This window comes from Myotis lucifugus, unplaced genomic scaffold, assembly GCF_000147115.1.
Source record: "Myotis lucifugus unplaced genomic scaffold, Myoluc2.0 scaffold_58, whole genome shotgun sequence".
NCBI lineage: Eukaryota > Metazoa > Chordata > Mammalia > Chiroptera > Vespertilionidae > Myotis > Myotis lucifugus.
In genome coordinates, this window is record NW_005871106.1 from 4,713,180 (window position 1) to 4,736,670 (window position 23,491).

Here is a 23,491-nt window from a genome sequence, read left to right on the forward strand (position 1 = left end):
AAAAAGTCAAAACTGAGAAAGTAAGCTAATTGACTCTTATAGACAGACATCTACAGCTCTTAAAACACATCATATTCCACAGAAAAATAGGTAATTTTTGTCAGCTGTTAATAACGCATGGTCCTTCCTTTAAAAACACTGCGTCCTCTGCTATTTTATGAAAAAGCTAATGAGACCTAGAGCAAAATAGTTAAGGCAGGACAATATTTAAAACCGTAAATGTAAAACACTGTTTGAATGATTGTGAAAATTTTAGAGATTTATGAATCAACAATTCTGTAAATACTAGTTAGGAACACAGTGATGAGCTTATCTAAATGAAATTACCTAAAAATATCGTAGTTATCAAGACAAGACATGATGACAATGATCAAATTTTTGAGAAGGCATTTTTTATTTTTTCTGGAAAAAAGGTAAGCAAACACTTTATACCAACTTTAGAATAAAGAACTTGATTAAATATTCCATACCTCTAACATCCGGATCATCAATATGCGGCTCTAGATTTTCTATCATTTCTTCAAGTTCCTTTCTGGTGGCCATAGTGATGTTTGAAGAACCTGGTATGGTTGCTTCAGGTGTTTCTTCTGGTCTCTCTGGGGTGAGTTTATTCCCAGAGCCCTGCTCAAGCTCTATATCTAGATCTATTTCAGGAAGAGGAGTCCTCCAGAAATGGAAAGAGTTGTATAATTCCTGATCTAAGAGAGCAGAATCTTGTGAACTGGTGCCAATCTCTGGCCGTAATGTAGATTTGGAGTTACCAGGTTTTTTATCATTTTCATTACTAGCTGCTTCCTGATGAGAGTCTGAGGACAAAGTACAAAGTAAAGAACTGTCCATTGGAACACTTATTTCACCTGGAGATTTCCTAGTTGTTTCAGTATGATCTTCCATGTTTCCCAGTTTGACACTGGAATTACTAATACTGGGATCTGAAGGAACATCCTCTGGCCTGATTTGTACATCCTCTGGGACTTCTTGATCTCTGATCCTTTTATTGTTTCATTTGTGGGGGAAAAATGAAAGTATAAAAATAATTACTGGAAAAAAATCAATGACAGATACTACATAAAGCATTTAAACAAGCTAAATATTACAAAGTACAGAGCATCCATACATATTGAGTAATTTGCATAAATTATTGATAATGCTTCTTTTTCCATCAGTTGTTCTGTGTTCAGAGATGTAAACATCTGTTAAGCCTAAGTCTAGATATTAAAGCATTAGATATTAGTTGGAGGCGATAACATTTAAGAATCCGGGAGTCCTACAATACCATGATAATTTCAATAATTAAAAAAATAGTAGGAAGGTAAAGTCCTACAATGCATTTTAAGATAGACACATTTTTAAAGTTATTTGATTTTTAGGATTATGGCACTGCCACTCTGCTCCAATGACATAATGAGAAGCTGAGAATTAAAACCTATTTGCTTACATTAAAAAGAAAAGAAAGCTTGACCGGCGTGGCTTAGTGGTTGAGTGTTGACCTATAAACCAAGAGGTCATGATTCGATTCCTGGTTAGGCATATGCCCGGATTCAATCCCCAATCTTGGGCGTTCAGGTGGCAGCCGATCAATGATTCTCTCTCATCACTGATGTTTCTATATCTCTCCCTCTCCCTTCCTCTCTAAAATCAATTTTAAAAATATTTAAAAATAAAAAAACCTCTACACAGCATTACAAAAGATTTTATTTACTATCTCAGAAAATATATAGAAATCCACTCAAGTGTTTTAAGTTATTTTTATTTCTTCCAGCTCTTTTCACTTTCCAGCTCTACTCCCATAGGTTTTACCAAAATGGAGCCATGACTTAATTGATAAAGACGGATGGTACAAATTCCTAAAGACCACAGATTATCACCATTCATTATGTAAACTAAAGCACTACATTAATGTTTATTCCCTACATTTTATTAGACTCGATTAAATTTACTAATATCTATTGAGCACCTACTAGGAACCAGAAATAAAATGGATATTGAGGATTCATATGTGAAATGTAGATCTTATTCATGAGACTACAATTAGAAGCAAATAGAAAAAAAAACTTATAAGCAAATAGTTGTCAGGTAGCATGGTAAATATATAAGTATGCACAATGAACACAGGAGATAGAAATGAGAGTTGAAATTAAAAGGCTTCAGAGGAAATGATATGTTGTATTTAGAAGAACCAATAAATGTTTATGAGGCTAAGGGGAAGAAAATGTATGGAAAGAAGAAACAGCATATGCAAAGGTAAGGGTGATAAAGGTGGTAGAACACATTCAGAAAAGAGCAATGAGTTTATTATGGCTAAAAGAAAGAAATGATAGATGACAAGGATGAAGAACTTGGCAGAAATCACTGTATTCCATACTAAATACCTCTGGAATTTATCGTATGGGCTATAGGAAATAAGGTAGGAATTAAGAGACGTACATTTTTAGATGTTATTTTTGAAAGACCATTCTGGAAGCAGTACAGAAAATTGGTTGGAGGTGAGACAAGAGGCAGGAAACATAAAAGAGTAGGTGATAGGCAGTGATGACTTTCTGAATGAAGGCACTGTCTTTGGGGTTACAGTAGAAGTAAACACATTCAATGATGATAAAACCAATAGGACTTGTTCATTTACTGCATGCTGGAGAAACAAAGGGAGGAATCTGGGAAGATATCCAGATTTCCGGCTAGAGCAACTGATTAGATACTGGTAGCACCAACTAAAAGTGGAAAATGCAAGAACAATTCAATGAGAAAGCTAATGAGTTCCAGTTTGGATAAACTGAGTTAGGTGTCTATGTCAAAGGTGGTGGTGATGTCCATGGGAAACTGGTCAGACACTGGAGACAGATTGGGAGGTCATCAAGTCAGAGGGACATGTGTAGGGCTTAAATGTAAGGCAAGAAATCTGAATGAAGGAAAACACAGCAGTAACATAGAATAACACAGAGTGAAGGCATTTTTCTTGTATAAGGAATGGTAAAGATGAGTATATTTTTAGGCTTAAAGAAAGGGTTTTAAGAGGTGAGGGAACTGGAGACATAGGAGAATGATGAAATAATGATAAAGCAATAAGAATATGGGCTCAAGAACACAGATGGATAGATGAAGAGAAAACTCTAAGAAACATGAGAGAAGAATGGATATGTAGGTAATTTGTAAGATGAGTATGTATGTGGGGGGGGGGAGGGGGGCAGAATTAAAATTGTTCCCTTGAAACATCATGTGCCTTTACATGCACACAATGAAAGATATTAAACAGCAGGCCTGCCAGAACTATGCAAAAGTGGAAGGTAACGTTAACACCTACGTAAATCCCATACATGTTTAATAGTCAACCATACACAGTCTCATGAAAGTATCAACTTTCCTCTGATGCGGCTTTATCTAATAGCAATGTTCACATTATCAGAAACACTTTTAAAAAACACATAATTATTTTTAAAAAGTTTTAAAATAGAGATAAAAATATCTACTAAGTCATCTGAAAATATGCCACACAGTGACATTTTAAATTCTGGTGCTGCCCTCCCATTCGTTTTTATTTTTCCCCTTCCACTCTTATTAACTGTAAAATATATAGTATGCACACATAATAAAATTCTGTTACAACTGTGAAAAGACTGAATTGCAAGTTCTTAGATACTTATCCTAGTATTGGCACTACATTAATCTAAAACTCCAAGCCTTTTAGGGACTCACATTCCTCATGTACTCCTTATTCATAAAAATGAGGAACTGGCTTAGATGGCTTATAAGATCCTTTCCCTCTCCAAAAGAGTTCTTAAAGCTAGTGCTATTATGCAAAACAAATGTCTTCTATATGTGTATGAATTATGTAATATTTTCCAATTATGTTGTTCTTATTAAAATATATTTTTTCTTTTGTTTTAAAGAACATTAGTGGCTCACCAATGTGCCTCACTGATTGTCGACCTATGAATGAGGAGGTCTCAGTTCGATTCTTGATCTGGGCACATACCTGGGTTGTGGGCTCAATCCCCAGTAGGGGACATGCAGGAGGCAGCCAATCAATGATTCTCATCATTGATGATTCTACCTCTCTCTCCTTCTCCCTTCCCCTCACTGAAACCAATAAAAACATTTTTTTTTTTAAAAAAAGAACATTAGTGGAATAATTGGTAAAATCTGAATAAAGTCTTTAGATTAAGACGACAGTATTGTATCTACACTAATTTCTTAATTTTGGTAATTAGACTGTGTGGTTATATATTAATGTCTATGTTTTGAGGAAATACACAGTAAAATATTTAAGAAAGTAAAAAAAGTAAAACAGTTTTCACATGTCTAAAATTTATTTTCAAAAACTCAGAAAAAAGGAATAATAAAGCAAATATGGTAAAATGTTGACATTTGGGGAATCTGAGTAAAGGGTATATGGAATTCTCTTTTATTTTTGCAATTTTTCTGATATGCAAACTAAATTTTAAAAATTATAGTAACAAGGTATTGTTTTGTGGGGGTAGGGAGCAAATGAGTAAAACTTGTAATACTTCAACTATTATCTGATGAATTTTAGAAAGTTCCATTTAAAATATACAAAAAGAATGCAATTAAGTATATACCACTATTCCAAGGGCATGAAGTTCCTTGAACATTATTTTTACCTTAGCATTCAAATTAAATTTTAATATTAAAATTAATTAAGAATATTAAATTTTGCCCTGGCTGCTGCTCGATCCCTGGTTGGGGTACATGTAGGAGGCAGCAGATTGATGTTTCTCTCTCCCCCCGCCCCCCGCGCCCCTTCCTCTTTCTTTAAAATCAATGAAAACACATTTTTAAAAAAGGAATACTACATTTTAATATCCTTAGCCTAAAAAACAAAAAGAACAGCCAAGTAATTCTACTTGACTAATGTAAAATTACTAGTTTGTACAGTTTTTAAAAGAAAAAAAAAGATTTCCTAGTATTAAATTTTGGGAAGAATTATACATGTATGAATTATAGTTGCTTCAAATTGTCAAAAAATAAAAGTTCTCTAAATACAGATTTTCCTGCCTGGCTAGAGTAGCTCAGTGGTTGAGCCTCAACCTATGAACCTGGAGGTCATGGTTTGATTCCCAGTCAGGGCACATGCCCCAGGTTGAGGGCTCTATCCCCAGTAGGGTTGTGCAGGAGGCAGCCAATCAATGATTCTCTCTCATCATTATAATGTTTCTATCTCCCCTTCCTCTCTGAAATCAATAAAAATATATTAAAAATAATAATAAATACAGATTTTTCCTAGAACTGGATAAGAGTCAATGCAAGATCAAGCTGCTAGATGCCAAAATTCTGATATTCTGAATTATCAAGACTTCCAAATGCCATTATACAAGCAAACATTTCTTGAAAATTGAGGAGACATGGTTCTGCATAATGAGAATTATTTCCCAAGAGATTGTAGGCAATAAGAGCACCAGAGAGTAAGCCAGAAATTTCTCTCAAAAAGAACCTTAAGTTTCCTTTAGTTTATGATTAATATTCTCAGAGTTCCTGACTAGAGACCGTGGGCCTAGAAAATAAGTACTTGTACCCATTTTTCAAGGAGAAAATGACCTATAGAACAGATGGTTAAAGATACACTGTATCCTAAGATAAAAGCAAAGAGCACTCTCCAAGATACATCTTTCAAGTGCTGTGAATTAAATAAATGAAGTTTTAACTGTGAAATATTTCCGAATTTGTACCAATAACAATATTACTTTCACATAGTTGGCATTAACCTAAACTGACAAAAACTAGCATAAGTGGCTCATTATTTAAGGATTTTTAAAATTAAATATATTTCCTTATAATAAGTCACTCAAAATTTATTACGTGCCAACTATGTGCCAGACCAAAAGAAGGTGTTAAGAGTACGAAGATAAAAAACCACACTGCTACACAGGATGGACTTGTAGTCTATTAGATGACATACAGAAATACACAATTAAAAAGATAGGGGTGTGTAAGAGACTGGGAGGAGGGTGGAAGGGGAGGATGGGAGATATTTGTAATACTATCAACAATAAAATTACATTTAAAATTGAAAGAAAAAAAAAGACCTGACTAAAAATTATTCTCATTCCAGTCCTATTGACAGCCAAGATGCAAAAGCTATGAATTTCCTGAAAAAATGCAGGGATATATTCTTGGAGGTAGTGAGTCTAGAGACAGCAAACACACTGACACTGACTTTGTTAAATAAGGTACAAATGGAACAGCAGGTCTTCCCAAAAAGAAAGCATGGAGAACCAAAAGAACAATGTGTTCAAAGAATAATGTAATTGTTGGTTTGACATAATTTAGAAATGTAAGTTTGAAAATAGCCTTCTAAAGTAGCTTTTATTAACACCTTCAAAGAACCATTGAAATAGCCTACTCTGGGGTGAATGAAAGAGAAATTTTGTATATAAAGTTAGATGTTTATAATTAATAAATTCTTCAAACACTTAAATGATATTAAATGTTTCCAGGGTCAGATGAAACAATATATAATAAATAAGTAGTAATGGAAATACATTGCCAAAACCTTATTTTTTTAACATAGTTGAGAAATCTGAATTCTAGGAAACTGAGAGGACCATGAGAACAGGTATCAAGTTCTCTATCTACAGTAGCTGGTTGTTAGTAGGTGCTCAATTAATTTTTGCTCAATCAATCAATCCTAAATAATAAAACATCAGTTTAAAACAAAAGCCAGTGCAGTATTTAAGAGAGGGCAAACTAATGGTTATGAGACTAATAATATATAGGACGACTCTTTTTGAAGCTAGGAAGTAAAACTATACAAAAGTTTTTACAATGTTTTTAACAAACTTCCTTAGTCAGGAATTCTTTCTTCTCTCCCCTACACCATTAACACATTTCAATAAAGTCATATAAAATAGTGAAAATCCAGTATTACAAATAGTATTGGCTTGACATTGAGACATACCTCAAAATACAATGGAAGAGAAATTAAGGTTTGTAGCTAAAAGATAACTACCTTTAAATAGCTCTTCCAATAACATCCAATACTGGCAGTGAGCAAAACTATTGGCCGTGATAGCCACAGCAACTATTTTTGCCAATGAAGTTTTATTGGAACAGAGCCAAGCCCATCTGTTTATGTACTGCCTATGGCTGCTACACACTCAGAGACTGAAAACATTATTTGGCCTTTACAGAAAGTTTCCTTATCCCTATGTTATGCAATTTTCTGTAAATTTTTATTTTCACTTACTAGACTGTCTCCAGTTTTAAAAATAAATAAGTTACATCATAGCCTTTGTACAATTAGATAGGGAAAATACATACTGACTTTAAAAATGAAAAGCAGATAACATCCCCCACCCCCCAATCAGTATTTTTGTCAAATTCCTTGCAGCAGCTGTTTTCGAAAGAACTGATTGTGCTTGCTAGGAAGGCAGGTTTAGAGTGATTTTTCTTCCTTTACAAAAAACAGTACCTCAGGTTTGTTTGGCTATTCAGCAGGACAGTAGGAGAACAGGCAAAAAGGTAAAACAAGGCAGCAGAGAAGAAAGGAAGAACTGCCAAATCAAAACACCAAGAAAGCAAATATCACAGTATCAAGACCTACAGAAGAAAATGTCCATTAGCATTATGACAAGGGAGGGACAAAGCACTATGGTAACTCAAGCATTATAGTAGGGGCTGTTTCAAAAACAGGTATTCAATTATTTCAAATGTACACCTGCAAAAATTTGTGCTTAATTCCCATGCACTAAAGTAATGTTTGAATTGTTTTTCCCTAAGTATGTAATATAATAAAAAAAAACTATACTCAATTAAATTTTTTAAATGCAAAAATTTTAAAAATAAAAATGAGTTGTCCTCTAAGTTTCATTTAAAAACCTGTTGCCCTATTAGTTTAATACACTTAAAATTGATATTCTAGTTACTAAGTACAGAAATTCGGTGCTAATCATTAGAATACTTTCCTCCTCAACTGAGATTACAATCATCATTCTGTAGACAGAGAATCCAAGATCCACAATTAAATAACTGATTGGAAGGAAAAATAATAGTAAGAAATGGACTATATACTAAAATATATACCTAAGTTAGGATTTATTCCTTAAAAAACCAAACCCTTTAAGTTGTACAACCATTACCTCATATATTCTAAATGTCAACAGATTATTTCCTAGGTAATAATTTATTAAGTAAACTTATTCCAAACTACTATTGAATCCACCATTTATAGTTTTCCATGTGACTGGCTTCAAACTAAGTGTGTCACGTGCATCTTCATTTACTCATTTAATATACAAGCAACCAAAACGTTTAACAAATGTATTTAAAACTAGAACTATAAAAATATTTACCAATTTGTATAATCAAGAGAAACAGAAAATTCTCCAAAAAGAACTTATTATAAAATAGTGAAAATGAAAAAGAAAATGTTCCTAGGCAGTAAAACTGGAAGCAAAGTTTTAAAAATTTATACCTATTTTTGTCTTCTACTGACGTATTTTCTGAACTTTTGCTTTCTTCTTTAAAATACTGGCCTGAGCTTGATGGATTAGCAAAAGTAGATATGAAAGGTCCCAGAGACTGAAAAGCTGCTTGGCGAACCTAGAAGAAAAGAAAAACAGTCATGAAACATAAAAATATGGGATTATTAACAATCTACTTTCCACATACTTAATGAAGTATGTTTAAGATAATAATAAAGTTTTCCTAAAAGAAACACAGATTCAGAACTATAAATCATTCCTCAGCTAGAATTTAATGTTCTTTATAAACTACTTTCTTTTTTACTTTCAATTTTCTTTTTTATCCTGGCTTGAATATTTAAACCATGAGAGTATGAATATGAGATCCTATAAAACATTTACATGAAACAAAACTAAAGAAAGTCCTGTTGTGTTCTCAGGAACAATAAGAATGAATAAAATCAAGATGCCAAACAGAAAATATAAAGCTATAAAGTCCACAAAATGTGATAAATCTGTTTAATGTTTTAGGATAGGAAAGACTGTAATTTATTCACTACAAGGAAGCAAGGCAGATGTATGGGAACTATATACATACTCATCAGAAATACAATATTGACTTAAAATATTTTTCACAAAACTCTGGAAGCATTTATTACTGTTATCAATAAATGTCTCAAGTAGGAGAACTGAAAAGGTTATAGAATTTTACTTCATACTGTGTTCCTGTATTATGTCTGTAAATATGATTAAAAACCACAAGCATTTGTAAAGGAGATGTTCATGGGAGGAAATAGAAGGATGGACACAATCTGACAAAAACAACTATGATGGGGAAAAACTATAAACCAATTTCCCTGAGATTTCACCTTTTAGGCATAACAATAACTTTTCCAAGTTTTAAAATAAGGATTACATGAGATGTGTAAATTTTACAAAGGCAAATAAATACATGTTGGTATTTAAATATTGGTATTGACCTGCTTGGAGAAGTAATTACCAAATTATTAAATTGATTTTTTAAAAAGGCTAGAATTACACTCATGATAGCAAAAAGAATAGTGTGTGCTAACTTAGATTTTTTTTCTTCTTTGTATTTCCATAAAAGCACAAAAGTAACTTTTAAAATTATATGCACGCATTTAGTCTACTCTGGATATTAAAACTGTGAGCTTGTCTCAAATAGGCATAGATTTATAGATACCTCAAATGACTGAGATTTAAGGAATCCTTCACTTTAATATATACCTCTTCCCAAATTAACAGGAAATACCACATGTTGCTCTAACATAGTAGTTAAAATTTCAAAATAAAAACTTCAAATAAGCTACAAAGTCCTTTCTAATAATCTTATACAAGATGATAATAAACACATTAAAATAGTACTAAGGCTTAAGTCTCTTCCTGTATGTAAATTTTGTTTTGAAAATGGATGTAGTGAGATCCTGAGATCAACTTCTGGCATGACAGCATAAGGAACTCCACTGGCCCACACTCTCCAGTGAAATGGAAAAAAACTCCTCCATTCAACACCTCTGGAAAAGCCCTAAAGGCGAACAACAAATTAAGTAATATCCAGTCAATAAAATCCACAAAAGCTCAGTAAAAAAGTTGAGAGTCTGAGTATATGAACCAAGGCCAGCTCAGGGAGGCTGAGCTGCCATTCCAGACTGCTGTAGCCAAGAACAGTGGACTCCCTCTCCTCCAGCTCCCAGCTGGAGGGCTTTCAGCATTTGCACCCCTGCCCTCAGCTACCTGTTGCTGAGAACAGGTCCTGGGCAAATGCAGTGGAGTGCTGGGGGTTCCCTTCTACCTGAGGCCCATTAGTGGAATAGAGGCTCTACCTTGGACGGGGATCAGAATCCCGAGGCCCTCAAAGCCCATGCCCGAGTTGGTGAGGCTGGGAGAGATAAGACAAGGGAACCTCAAGCTGGTGAACCTCCCACTCCTACCAAAATGTTCTCATCCCAAGGGTGACTGTGGGCATGCAGACCCAAAGTTGTGCCTCCTGAAGGGGGAAATAAGAATCCACTAAAGTATTCCCTCAGTCACTAAACAAACAAATAATTACAAGCTCCCAAGAAGGGTATCAATACCCAAATTTGCTGCAATACATTATCTAACTAAAATGTCCAGTTTCTAACAAAAAATTACAAGGCATGGAAAGGAACAGAAAAGTATGATCCATACACTGAAAAAAAAAATTAAGTAACAGAAACTGTGTGTGAGAGCAATAAAATGCTGGACTTAACAACAAAAAAACCACTTCAAAGCAGCCATTATAAATTGTTCACAGAACTAAAGGAAAGCATGATTAAAGAAGTAAAGGTATGAGGATAATATCATATCAAATAAAGAATACTAATAAAGAGACGGATATTTAAAAAGAGAACCAAATGGAAATTCTGAAGTTGAAAAGTGTAATAGCTGAAATAAAAAATTCACTACATGAATTCAACAATAGATCTGGACTGGTAGAAAAAACATTAGTGAACTTGAGGTATATCAATATAACTTATACAAGATGAAAAACAGAGAAAAGAGAATAGGAGGAAAATAAACATGATCTCAGAATAATGCGAGACACCATTTAAGCACACCAACATATGTGTAATGGGAATACCAGAAGAAGAGAGAAGACAAAATATTTGAAGAAATAGATAATATGGATAGACCTATAACAAGTGAAGAGATTAAATTAGTAATAAAAAAGACTATACCCACAAAGAAAAGCCCAGGCCCAGATGACTTGGCTTCACTCCTGAATTCTATTAAACATTTAAAAGAGAATTATTACCAATTCTTCCCAAACCATAGAAGAATAGGAAACACTTCCCAACTTGTTCTATGAGGCCATTATTACCCTGATAGCATAAATAATAAAAAGCCATAGAAGAAAAAACTACAGACCATTACCTCATATATGAATATAAAAATCCTTAACAAAATACTAGCAAAATCCAACATATAAACAATTATTACACTATGACCAAGTGAGACATGCCAGATATTAAAGGTTAGTGTACAAGGGTAGGGAACCTTTTTTCTGCCAAGGGCCATTCATGGGCCATACAAAATTATCAACTTAAACATTAGCCTGCATATTTGGTCATCCCTAATGCCTTGGTAGGGCCAGACCAAATGATTTCGTGGGCCTTTTATAACCTGTGGGCCAGATGTTCCCCACCCCTGGCTTAAAACCTGAAAATCAATAGATACATCATAGCAATGGAATGAACATGTTTTATATTTGAACAGAAAGTTTGTCCAGTTTAAAAAAACAAAAGTTAATACAGCTGTCTATCTATTGTCTATTCCTAGAATGAAAAATAACATGCCTTAAATAACAAATTATTACTTGAATTATGAACTCCAAATCATGTTTGCGGTAAAATGTATTATTTACAAAAATAGTAATTAAAACAAAATCCTACCCAACGTGAAGGATCACTGATCAAATTAATAAATAGTGCTGATAATTTAGTCCGTCGGATTTCTTGACATGTTGCACATGAAACCGCCATGAAGCATTCAGCACAAGCTTTCCGGACTCCCCATACGTTATCAGAACAAAGTTGAAAAAACCTAGGCAGCTATGCAAGGACAATGTTTCGTTAGGCAGACAAACAGAGTGCAATACAGGCATACCTCATTTTATTGTGCTTCGCTCTGGCAACCCTGCATGAAGCAACTCTATTGCCACCATTTTTCCAACAGACTCAGACGATGGCTAGCATTTTTTAGGAATAAAGTATGTATGTATGTATGTATGTATTTATTTATTTATTTAAATTAATCCCCACCCAAGGATATTTTCCCATTGATTTTTAGAGAGTGGAAGGAAAGGAGGGAGGTTGGGAGGGAGAGAGAGAAATAGAAACATTCATGTGAAAGAGACATATCGACAGTTGTCTCCCACATGCACCCCGACTGGTGCCAGAGATCAAACTTGCAACCCTCTGACAGGGAATTGAACAAACGACCCTCTGGTGTGAGGTCTGATGCTCCAACCACTGAACAACACAACACTGGCCAGGGCACAATAAAGTCTTTTTAAATTAAGGGTATGTACATTTTTTTTTTAGATAAAATGCTATTGCACATTTAATAGACTACAGTATAATGTAAACATAATCTTTATATGTACTGGGAAACCAAAAAATTCACGTGACTCTCTTTACCATGACATTTACTTTATTGTGATGGTATGGAACCAAACTCGCAATATCTCTGAAGTATTTGTGCAGTGTTATTTCATTTTCTACTTTTAAAGTGTTTTACAGTATTAGATTTTAACAAAATTTAGAAGACCTGTTTAGCATTAATACTCAGTAATTTTAAATGAAATACATCTAATTCACAAACTATTGGCTATGTAAAAACAAAATACTTCCAACAAATATAGCTTAAATGTTGTTTTTCAAGAGCTTATTCCTAAACTTATTTTACATAACAAATATTTTCAGAAACTCTCAAAGTATGTTAACTTGTACATTAAGTATATATATTTTATGAATTAACTATTTAAAAAGAACCAGCTGTTGATTTGTCACTGAAAGACTTGAGGATTGCTAATAAAGATTAATTTGAATAAATAAGAATTGATTTGTTTAATAAAAATGAGAGAGGTAAAAATTGATCAATGGTCCTTACACATACTTGCTTTTTTTTGGTTAATCGTTTCCCATTGATTTTTTTTAGAGAGTGGAAGAGAGGGAGGGATGAAGAGGGGAAGAAAGAGAAAGAGAGAGAGAAAAAGAGAGAGAGAGAAAGAGAGAGAGAAACATGATGTGAGAGATACATGGATTGGTTGCCTCTTGAATGTGCCCTGACCAGAGCTGGGGATTGAACCTGCAACCCAGGTACACGCCCATGACCAGGAATCGAATCCAAGATCCTTTGGTATGTGGGCCGATGCTCTGACCACTGAACACACACCAGCCAGGGCCATATTTGCATTTTTAACAAACTGTCTTTATAAAAGCACAGTTCAGATTACAGAAATTTAAACTCCTAAACTCAAAGTCCTACTCCCCTCTGGTTTATATTTGTGAAATTGTATTAATAAAATCTGGGAGTAAATGTATGCACTTTAAACTTTATGTGCTATTTTGTAATGCACTACTTACTCCTTTATTACTCCTTTGTTTCTGTAATACTTACCAGCATTTCTTCAGTAGCTTGCTGGCCAACTACACTGCAGATATCTCCAAAGTTGGCAGCACAGACCTGACAACAAAAGCATCATTGACATTTCAAAGTATATAAGGTTCTTTAAAAATAACCCTTTATTTTTATTTTTTTAATTTGCATTTTCTTAATTGATTTTTTTTTGTTTTTAGAGAGGGAGGGAGGAAGAGAAAGAGAGTCAGAAACACTGATGAGAGAGAAACAACAATCAGCTGCCTCCTGCATGCTTCCTACTGGGGATCTAGCCCGCAACCCCGGCATGTGTCCTGATGGGGAATCTAACCAGTGACCACTTTGTGCGTGGGACGATGCTCAACCAACTGAGCCACACTGGCTGGGCTAAAAATAATCTTCTAAATTTCACATATCAATATAGTAAACACTAGAACCAAGTAATCTTAAGCAAACAAACAAACCAGACTAAAAAATTACCTTTCGAACATGAAACATTCTGCAATCACAGCACATCTCACAAAACCTAGGCAGGATAAGACGCTCTGTAATGTCCTTCCCAACCATTGGAGCCATTTTGCACATTATCTAAAATAAATAAGAACAAAAATACACTGAAAATATCTTTAAACAAGGCTTTCCCAGTTAAGTTTGCTAACTTATTAGAAGCATATAACTTAAGAATATATAATATATGATATGGCATCATTATACCATTACAAAAAATTCATCTTATCTGAGTTGAAGACAGAAAAATAGATAGTAATCACCAATAGTTACTAAATGCATAGTAAACCCAGAGAAAATCATTAAAACTTCATTTTCGTCTACAGTTTCAATCTTATTAATCATTTTTCCTGTTAACTTTAAAAGCAGTAAAACCCTACATTTTCTCAGTAAGAAAATAAATGTTGACTATTTAATTTAGTGGGAAAGAGTATCTATAAGAAGGATCTGGGTTTAGTATATCTATATTGCTAAGAAAGACTGAACAGAGGCAGTCCTTACTTTACAAAGTACTATTTTAAATGAAACTTGTGCATACTGGAACGACATCCTTACTCTGCAAAGCCTAGGTTCCAGGGAAGGCAAGGACACAGTTCCGACACACACGTGTCAATTAATGCAGTGCTAGGCAAAGTGAGGATGAACTGTTTGAAAACCAGCCCAACAGTCTTTAAATGAATTTGCCCCACAGTTGATATAGAAAGATTTCTGATGATTTCTCATCGTTTATCTATTCATCTATTCTATCTACTCCCAGCCATACAAATAAGACAAATAAAAGGCATACAGATTGGAAAGAAAGCTCTACTCATATGTGACACAGTTGTCTGCATAGAAAATTCCACAGAATCTACAAAGAAGTCACTAGAACAAATAAACAAATTTAGAAAGTTTGCAGGATAAAAACATGTCAGAATACAAAAATCATATTCATTTCTGTAAGTTAGCAATGAACAAGTGGAAATATCCTTAGAACTGGGGATAACACCTACATCTCCTAAACCCCAAAGCCAGTTTTGTTATTTGACTCTATGCTGTTTCTAAGAATTTCCAAGCCCTAGCTTAAAGAGCCAAAGTCATACTGTACCACTGATCTATAAATATTAGAATAAATTATTCCCAAGATAGAGAACAGCTGGGAAGTCAGGGAATGAAAAACATGACAAAATAAATGTGAACCAATTGCAAGAGCATCACAAGTTTCATCCAGTGCTATGTATAGTCTTTTTACTTTCATTACAATATTTTACTATTATTAAATCCTATCACAAATTATAGCAGAGCAAGTTAAACTCTGCTCAATACAAACCAACAATGATGCTGAAATTGATTTCCCTTCATGAGGAACTTGTGAAAAAAAAAATCTATGTTTTAGAACCTGACAGAGGTGGTGGATGTACATCATTATGGAAATACTAAATGTTATTTAACTGTACACCTTAAATGGCTAATTGTATACTATGTGAATTTCACCTCAATAAAAATGGGATTACTGGGGAAAAAGTATCTAAACCTTAACCTGTACCAGAGTATCTAACCTTATTAACTGGTACTTGCATATGTAAAAATAACAAAATCAAGGAATTTCTAAGGGAAATGGATTAGAAAGATGATCAAATTCATCCTACTAATGTTTCAGAAGTACCATAAAATTTTGGTTTGATTTTTTTTATATCAACAAAGATGTTTATTATTTTATTTTAGGTTTAAATAGTAAACTCTATTCCAAACAGATTTGAATAAATTTTCAGGTGAATTTATCAGTTTCCTAATTTATGATCAGAATTCTTACTATCTGAACTCAGGAACCATAGATGTGAAGTGCAACAGATATTACTATATATGCTAATTCATACCCTATTTTTTATGGTTTTCTATAAAAATATTTAACCATGTTAAAAAAAAACAGAAAATGTACTATTATGCTTGACTTTATTATGTGCATAATGAATTAGTATCTGTATATCATTAATAACCATAATTTACATCAAGTAAAATTACTTGCTTGACTACCCTTCCCCCAAAGACCATAGTATCAAGGGCAGGATCCAAGTATTACTATTTTTTTCCTACTGTGCTTACACAATGCCTAGAAAAGTGTTCAACAGCAATTAAAGGGGGTCAAATGTTTCTTTATTCAATACAGTTTTTTTAACTGCACTGTTTTTTTCTCCCATCTTATTTTTCCATTTTGACATAATAATATCTTACAGCTACTTATTTTCCTGCTGTATATCTTGCTTGAGCCCAGTGACAGAACCATCTAATTTCCAGTTGCTTGGCACAATATGGGGCCCACAAAAAATAATACCTCTTTTCTTGTAAGCCTATATCTCCTTGTTGCCAGTCATTCTATTTCAAATTCTAATTATTTGTGGCTACTTTGATACCTAATATATGTATAAACCCTATAGCACATAATGTAGCATAGTATTTATTGAGCACCTTCTATTAGTCAATATAGGACTAATTTTTACCTAAATTTAAAAAATCACATTCTACTTACAGCCACAGCTTCTGTCTTCACGTCGTCATTGCTATCTGGGGCAGTTAGCTCTATGAGGACGGGGCACACTTTGGTCTCCACATCAAATCGCTCAATTAACTCTTGCTCCAACAGAGCCAGCAAAGCTGCCTGACTTGTTTTTCTTACCTAGGAAAAAATTAACAGTATACGGTAAACAAAGTACAGACATGACATAGCAAAGTACATACATGATATAACTCTATTACTTGACTTTACAAAACTGAAGACTTCTCATCTCAACTAGTAAAACCATGCAAAGAAAAACGTATGGCTATTTTCTTCAAGTACTGCAAAGATAGAACCTGGTAGATTGTGTTATAACAGAAGTGGAACAAAGAAGCCATCTTGTAAAATGTCTCACAAAGAAACTCTCTGAGGGACACCTATGAGGGAGCCAAGTGACCAAGTGAGGATGCAGCTAGGAGGCATTGTCTATAATAGCATTAAGGAGACCTAGATTTGCCAAATTCTCAACACAGCTTGTCTAAGACAAATAGTCTTTTCTAAAACAGAATAACAGTGACAAACAGGAAAAAATATTTAAATGAACGGATCATTCTACATATATCATACTAGATAAATTTCCATTAAGAACATGTAAATGGCACTCTTACCTGATTATTCTGATCTGCGAGATATCTAACCACAATAGGTAGTAAGTATTTGGAAAAAGCATATGGTATTGAAGGCCGGTTTTCTTGACAAAACAATGCAATATGAGGCACCTGTTCCATCAGCTCTGCTCTCACAGTTGGTTCTATTGAAATGATAAAAATGTGAGCAAACATTCCCCACAATAATAAAATCTTTGCCTGGGCTTGAGAGTATTTAGGAAAGGTTTACTTTCATCCTCATTATAAAAGGTCTTACAAGATGTTCTCTAACTCTGTAATCCTTTTCACAATCATATACTGGTACAGGTCAACCCTATGAGTTAAAGGAGAACCTTACCCCCAACCCAAGCTTGTATCTTCATAGTATGCACTTAGAATGCAATCATTTCCTATAGTGACTGGATGAGTTTATTCATTACCTACATTGTGCCATACTGTGCTAAAGATTAAGTATCCAAGTCACATCAACTATAATATGGTATTATCTATAAACTCTATTTAAAAACCTCCTCGGGCCCTAGCCAGTGTGGCTCAATGGATAGAGCATCAGCCCTCGGACTGAAGGGTGCTAGGTTTGATTCTAATCAATCAAGGGCACATACCTCAGTTGCAGGCTGGATCCTCGGGCCCAATCGATGTGTCTCTCTCACATCGATGTTTCTTCCCCCCCCCCCCCCATTCAACTCTCTCTAAATATCAATGGAAAAATATCCTCAAGTGAGGTTTAACAAAAAAATATATATAAAAAATAAAAAAATAAAAACCTCCTCGGACAAGTCATAAGAACTGGCTTCTAATTTAAGTTTAGTCAATGAATGGAGGATTTCTAGTTAGACTTAACTAAGACTAAAAAGGTATGTGATATTAAAGGAGACTATTAAAAGATTTTTTTACAAAACCAAAAAGTCCTGAAAAGACCCAAGTATATATGGCATATTTAAATATGACAAATATGGCATTTCAAATCTCTGGGTTTCAAAAGAATGAACTATCCAATAAATAATGGTAAGAAAATAAGCTAGTTATATCAGAAAAAAAGATTCCTATACTGCACACCTCACATTAATTCTAGGTAAATTTAAGACCCACAAGTTGTGTTTATTTTTAGATCAAAAGCAATGAAAGACAATATTTTTAGTCGGAAGCCCTTTCAAGGTGAACAAATCCAAAATCAACTAAATACCAGCACATTTCATTTTATAAAGGCTTCATTATAGGCAACAGATGCTACATACTGAATTAAAAGGCAAAACCGCCTAGAACAAAATAATGTACAATAAAATAGTAATAACTAAATATACCCCGAACCCACTGTTCAAATGAATACAAGAAAGAAAATGAATAGACAATTCATAGAAGAGATGCAAGTTGCTAACAAACAAACAGACATGATGGATTATCAATACAAGTCATTACATCAGACCTAATTAGAACTTTGGCACCTATTACTAATATTATTAAAGTTACCTAAAGGTAATTATGCATGAATACGTCCAGAAGAGTTTTGGATTTCAACAAACAGAAATTAATAACACATTTACTATATAAAATCATAAAAATATAAATGCTAAATTTAGGGGAACAAAAAATCAAGATAAAAGTTGATAAAATAAGGCAGAACAAAGGTTTAAAGATTCTAAGCTTATTTGCTTAGGAAGATGGATTATATACATTAACTTTAAAGTTGTATATTGGGTCCATTATAAGATGTTTGGATTTTAATAACAGGTTTTTATTTTCTTGCTACTAATAGGTTAGACAATTTACCTAGGAAAAATTTTAAAGAAATTTCTTATTACACTAAGTTTTTCATTAGTTTTAAAAACACAAATTTGGTAAATGAAAACTTTCTCTGCATAAACATACCTGAATCGTCAGCTAATCTGCTAATTCTTTCCAAAACAGCAATACAATCTCTTTCATCATCGCAGACTTCCCTCAATGTATCCAGCAAACTCCGGGCCACCATTTGTCTACACACACACACACAAAATTACATAGTGTTCAGTGGCATCAATAGTTAACATTCAGAATTTCAAAAGGCAGAATCTACATAGTTTCAAAGAAATTTTTTCATTATACATTTAATAGCATATATTAAGTCCCTAATTTCCTTTAGTGATATATGCCATCATGGATTTTATTTTAACAAGATGAAATTGAATATTCACGAAAATATTTTTCATCTTTACCTGATTTAACAAATTTCTAAAGTCACTGAAAATTCATATCAGTAATTTTCAAGTACAACAATGGGAAAATTTATTCATTCTTCATTATATAAAACATCTTTACATATTTTTACTAAATGACTTTTATACATCTATACTCAAAAAAAATTTAAGCAAAGACTTTCAGATTTCCCAGAAAAGTCTGATACAGGTGGTCTTATGACCATAAGAGAAACAATGCATTAGAAAGAGTGTTATCTTAGTCACTTGCATGTCACAATTCCCTTGAACATCATCTGGCACAAGGTAAGTATACAACATCATCTGCTGAAAGAATAAGGTACTCCTTAGGAATTTCTTTATACGAATATCAAAATTATGTCTAATAGCAAAAAGCAACGGTTTCTCTTTCTTTTTTTCTTCTTCTTCTTTTTTTTTTTTGCCAAAAAGCAAAGAAAGAGTGCTGTATGCTTTCTAGGATCAAGGAGCAAACAACTATAAAAGAGGCCGTGGCTATGATTATTAAGAGAACTTGGAGACTCAGACTGCTCATGTTAATAATACCTACTTTAAACTGGGTAATTTTATTTTCCCTCCTGAAATTAATGTAATAAAAACCATCCTTCCATTTCTACTTTAGTGAAAAAAATATGCACATACCTGTTAAATACGTTCTCACTTGCAGCATACTTGTCCAATCTCCCCAGTGGCGTCAACATTTCATCTTGTGAGACAAAGTCCAGGGCTGAAGGTATAATAATCACATCAGACTCTGAGCTGTAGTCATCCACACCAACTATCAGAGACATCAGAAATACTCCTTATAATACTCTGAAACTAAAAAGCACCCCTTGCCTGTCTGAAGCAGCTTAAGTAAAACTGCCCTTTATGAGTCTGGAATGGTACAAAGAATCACAAGAGAATCTTGGAATCAATTCAGAAGCCATGAACAACGGAAGGATGCTTTCTCTGCTTTTTTTTTACAGGTATGTTCTAAATTGCCTCTAGAAACAAAGGAGTCAAGAGGCTGTAGAAACTCTAAAGTTTGGTCACAGAGCAGTGATCAGAAAAGAGTAATCACAGAGACCTGAGAACTTACACATTCAATTAGAACACAACTTGTCCTATATAATAAAAAGGTAATATGCAAATCGACCAAATGGCGGAACAACCAGTCGCTATCACGCGCACTGACCACCAGGGGGCAGACACTCAATGTAGGAGCTGCCCCCTGGTGTTCAGTGCGCTCCACAGGGGGAGCGCTGCTCAGCCAGAAGCCAGGCTCACGGCTGGTGAGCGCAGCGGTGGTGGCAGGAGCCTCTCCCACCTCTGAGGCAGCGCTAAGCCGTCAGTTGGACATCCCCCGAGGGCTCCCAGACTGCTAAAGGGCGCAGGTGGCTGAGGGGACCCCCCCCCCCAAGTACACAAATGTTGTGCACCAGGCCTCTAGTAAATAAATAAAATGTCAAACACTGATAGTTAATTCTGGAATGCAGTCAGAGAAAAACATTATACACAGAAGAGAAAGACAAGAATTACAGCAAATTTCTCATCAGAAACAATACAAGCCCGAAGACTGAAAGAAAAAACAATGTCAACCTCCAACTCTATATACCCTGTAAATAGAAATCTTTCAAATATCTTTGAAATTTATATTGTTCAATGCAAAGGTGAAATAAAGATTTTTTTCAGGCATACAAAAACTGACAGATATTATCACCAGCAGACCTGCATTATAAGATTAAAGAAAGTACTTCAAGAAAAAAATTATACCAGATGGAAATCTGGATTTACAACAAAGAAATGAAGAGCAACAGAAATGGTAAGTATATGGGTAAATACAAAGGCCTTCTTATTTTAAAAAATCTCTTTAAAGGATAATTAACTGTTTAAAGCAAAAAATATGTACTATAAAATAAAAAGATTAAAAATGTACTGTGAGGGCCCAGCCCTCAGTGGTTGCGCATCAACCTGTGAACCAAGAGGTCACTGGTTCCATTCCCATTCAGGACACATGCTTGGGTTTCAGGCTCAATCCCCTGTAGGGGGTGTGCAGGAGGCAACTGATCAATGAGTCTCTCTCATCATTGATGTTTCTCTCTCTCCCCCTCTTCCTTCCTCTCTGAAATCAATTAAAAAAATGTATACATTACATTGTGTGTGTATAAATTATTATAGAGAAAATATAGAAAATTGGCAAAATGCTAACAATGGCTGAATGTTTTGTGTAGGGCTGAAAGTTTTCAAAGTAACAGTTTAGTTTAAAATAAATTATTTCATTATTTGACTGTAAGTTAGATTTATGTCCTTATTTAGTGTGGCCAGAAAAATTAAGATTCATCTCACCCAGCAAGTATGCAATAAAGGCCTACTGTGTGCTGGACACTGTGATGGCTAAAGAATAAAAATGCTACAGACCTTGAACTTACCACAGTATAGTGCAGGATCGGCAACCTGTGTTCAACAGGTTAAACTAGCCCATGTCTGTTTTTGTAAATAAAGTTTATTGGAAGACAGCTATGCTCATTCATTTATGTATTTTCTATGACTGCTTTTGATACCTTGGTAATAACTTGGCTATTACTTAACAAGAAAGGAGTAAAGGGAAGACTAAGTAATATAGGCATGCCTTTTATACAGCTTTGCTAATTTAACACTTTACAAGTCTTTTCCCCACTGATACACGGGGGAAGGGACTGTACAACAGACCCATGCCCAGTAAGGTCTTAGTGACATGGAAAGGTGCTTGTCTGTCAGTCACACCTGGAAGCAAGTCCGTGGCCAGAATAGGCGTGGCCACTGAAAGGGCATGAAATCTGAATAAACTTCCGAACAAAGAAAGTTTGCTCCCTAGGCCAGTGATGGTGAACCTTTTGAGCTCGGTGTGTCAGCATTTTGAAAAACCCTAACTTAACTCTGGTGCCGTGTCACATATAGAAATTTTTTGATATTTGCAACCATAGTAAAACAAAGACTTATATTTTTGATATTTATTTTATATATTTAAATGCCATTTAACAAAGAAAAATCAACCAAAAAAAAGAGTTCGCGTGTCACCTCTGACACGCGTGTCATAGGTTCGCCATCACTGCCTAGGCTCTTGGCTCTCTCTCTTGCTGTTTGCACCTGACTCCTGTTGCAATGGGGCACACACATTGTGTGGGCCATGTGGACTCCACACAATACACAAATGGAATTTAATTAGCCTGATGCCAAACTGGGCCCGGCTGCAACATGGAACAGAAGCTTTGGATACTGGCCTTGCTTTTGGCTCTACTGGAACCCAGTTGTACCTTTTTCAACTGGTTTAAAAGGACTGGTTTAAGGGGCATGGGACTTTACAACCTGAGGACTGTAACACCACGCCAATAAAAACCATTCATTCTCCCGTGTGAATATTAGAAAATTCACTTTCTAAAGATATTGTAAGAACCCTGCTCCCACAAGCGATGGAGAAATTTGTTCCTCCAGTAACACTTTCACCTTACAAGGCAGAGCTAAGTAGGTACAACAAACAGCACATGACCCACAAAACCTAAAATATTTACTATCGGGCCCTTTCAGAAATTTTCCAACCCTGGTCTAATGATGTAGCAGAAATGCAATTAAGTCACAGCTTAGGGACAAAAATTAACAACAAAAAAGAAAAACAAATCTGAAGGACCTTATAGCCTTAAGCAAACAGGTATGTCAAGTTTCAATTTGTACTTCGTAGAAATATGCTTATCAGAATCCTTCCCTACAAATATAAATATTAAATGTTTACGAAATCCTGACAAATGATCTAATGATACTGTTGTAATTTAACCTAGTTATGAATAACTGCAAAGGAGTAAAGGGAAGGCCAAATATTATGGGGATGCCATTTTGTACAATTTTGTCAAGAAGCTGCAGTTTAGATAGATTCCCAGTAAAGCCTGGGTGAAACAGGGACGGTACTTGTCTGTCAGTCATACCTGGGAATAGGTGATTGGCCAGAGTAGGCATGGCCACTGCAATTATGGGAAGATTTAAGATATTTAATCTCCTAAACAAAGTTCTCGCTCTTGGCTCTTTTGCCTCTTGCTCTCCTGGTTGCAGGACTTTCATGCTCATACCATGTGGACCCTCCACACA

The 23,491-nt window shown here is 34.5% G+C and overlaps 1 protein-coding gene across 7 annotated transcripts in view; it reads right to left on the reverse strand.

The window, feature by feature from the left end:
* Positions 1-23,491, reverse strand: part of PPP4R1 (protein phosphatase 4 regulatory subunit 1) — a 56,819-nt gene that overhangs the window by 20,149 nt on the left and 13,179 nt on the right. For 4 of the 7 annotated variants that reach the window (XM_023754255.1, XM_023754252.1, XM_023754251.1 and 1 more), the window contains exons 2-10: positions 20,036-20,171; positions 19,071-19,177; positions 17,205-17,347; positions 16,570-16,716; positions 14,037-14,144; positions 13,578-13,643; positions 11,849-12,007; positions 8,426-8,553; positions 471-991 (exon numbers count right to left, since the gene is read on the reverse strand). In XM_023754255.1, the coding sequence (XP_023610023.1) occupies positions 471-991; positions 8,426-8,553; positions 11,849-12,007; positions 13,578-13,643; positions 14,037-14,144; positions 16,570-16,716; positions 17,205-17,347; positions 19,071-19,177; positions 20,036-20,171 (1,515 nt within the window). The remainder of the gene's footprint in view (positions 1-470; positions 992-8,425; positions 8,554-11,848; positions 12,008-13,577; positions 13,644-14,036; positions 14,145-16,569; positions 16,717-17,204; positions 17,348-19,070; positions 19,178-20,035; positions 20,172-23,491) is intronic. The other 3 variants (XM_023754254.1, XM_014456314.2, XM_023754253.1) reach the window with 2 other exon arrangements.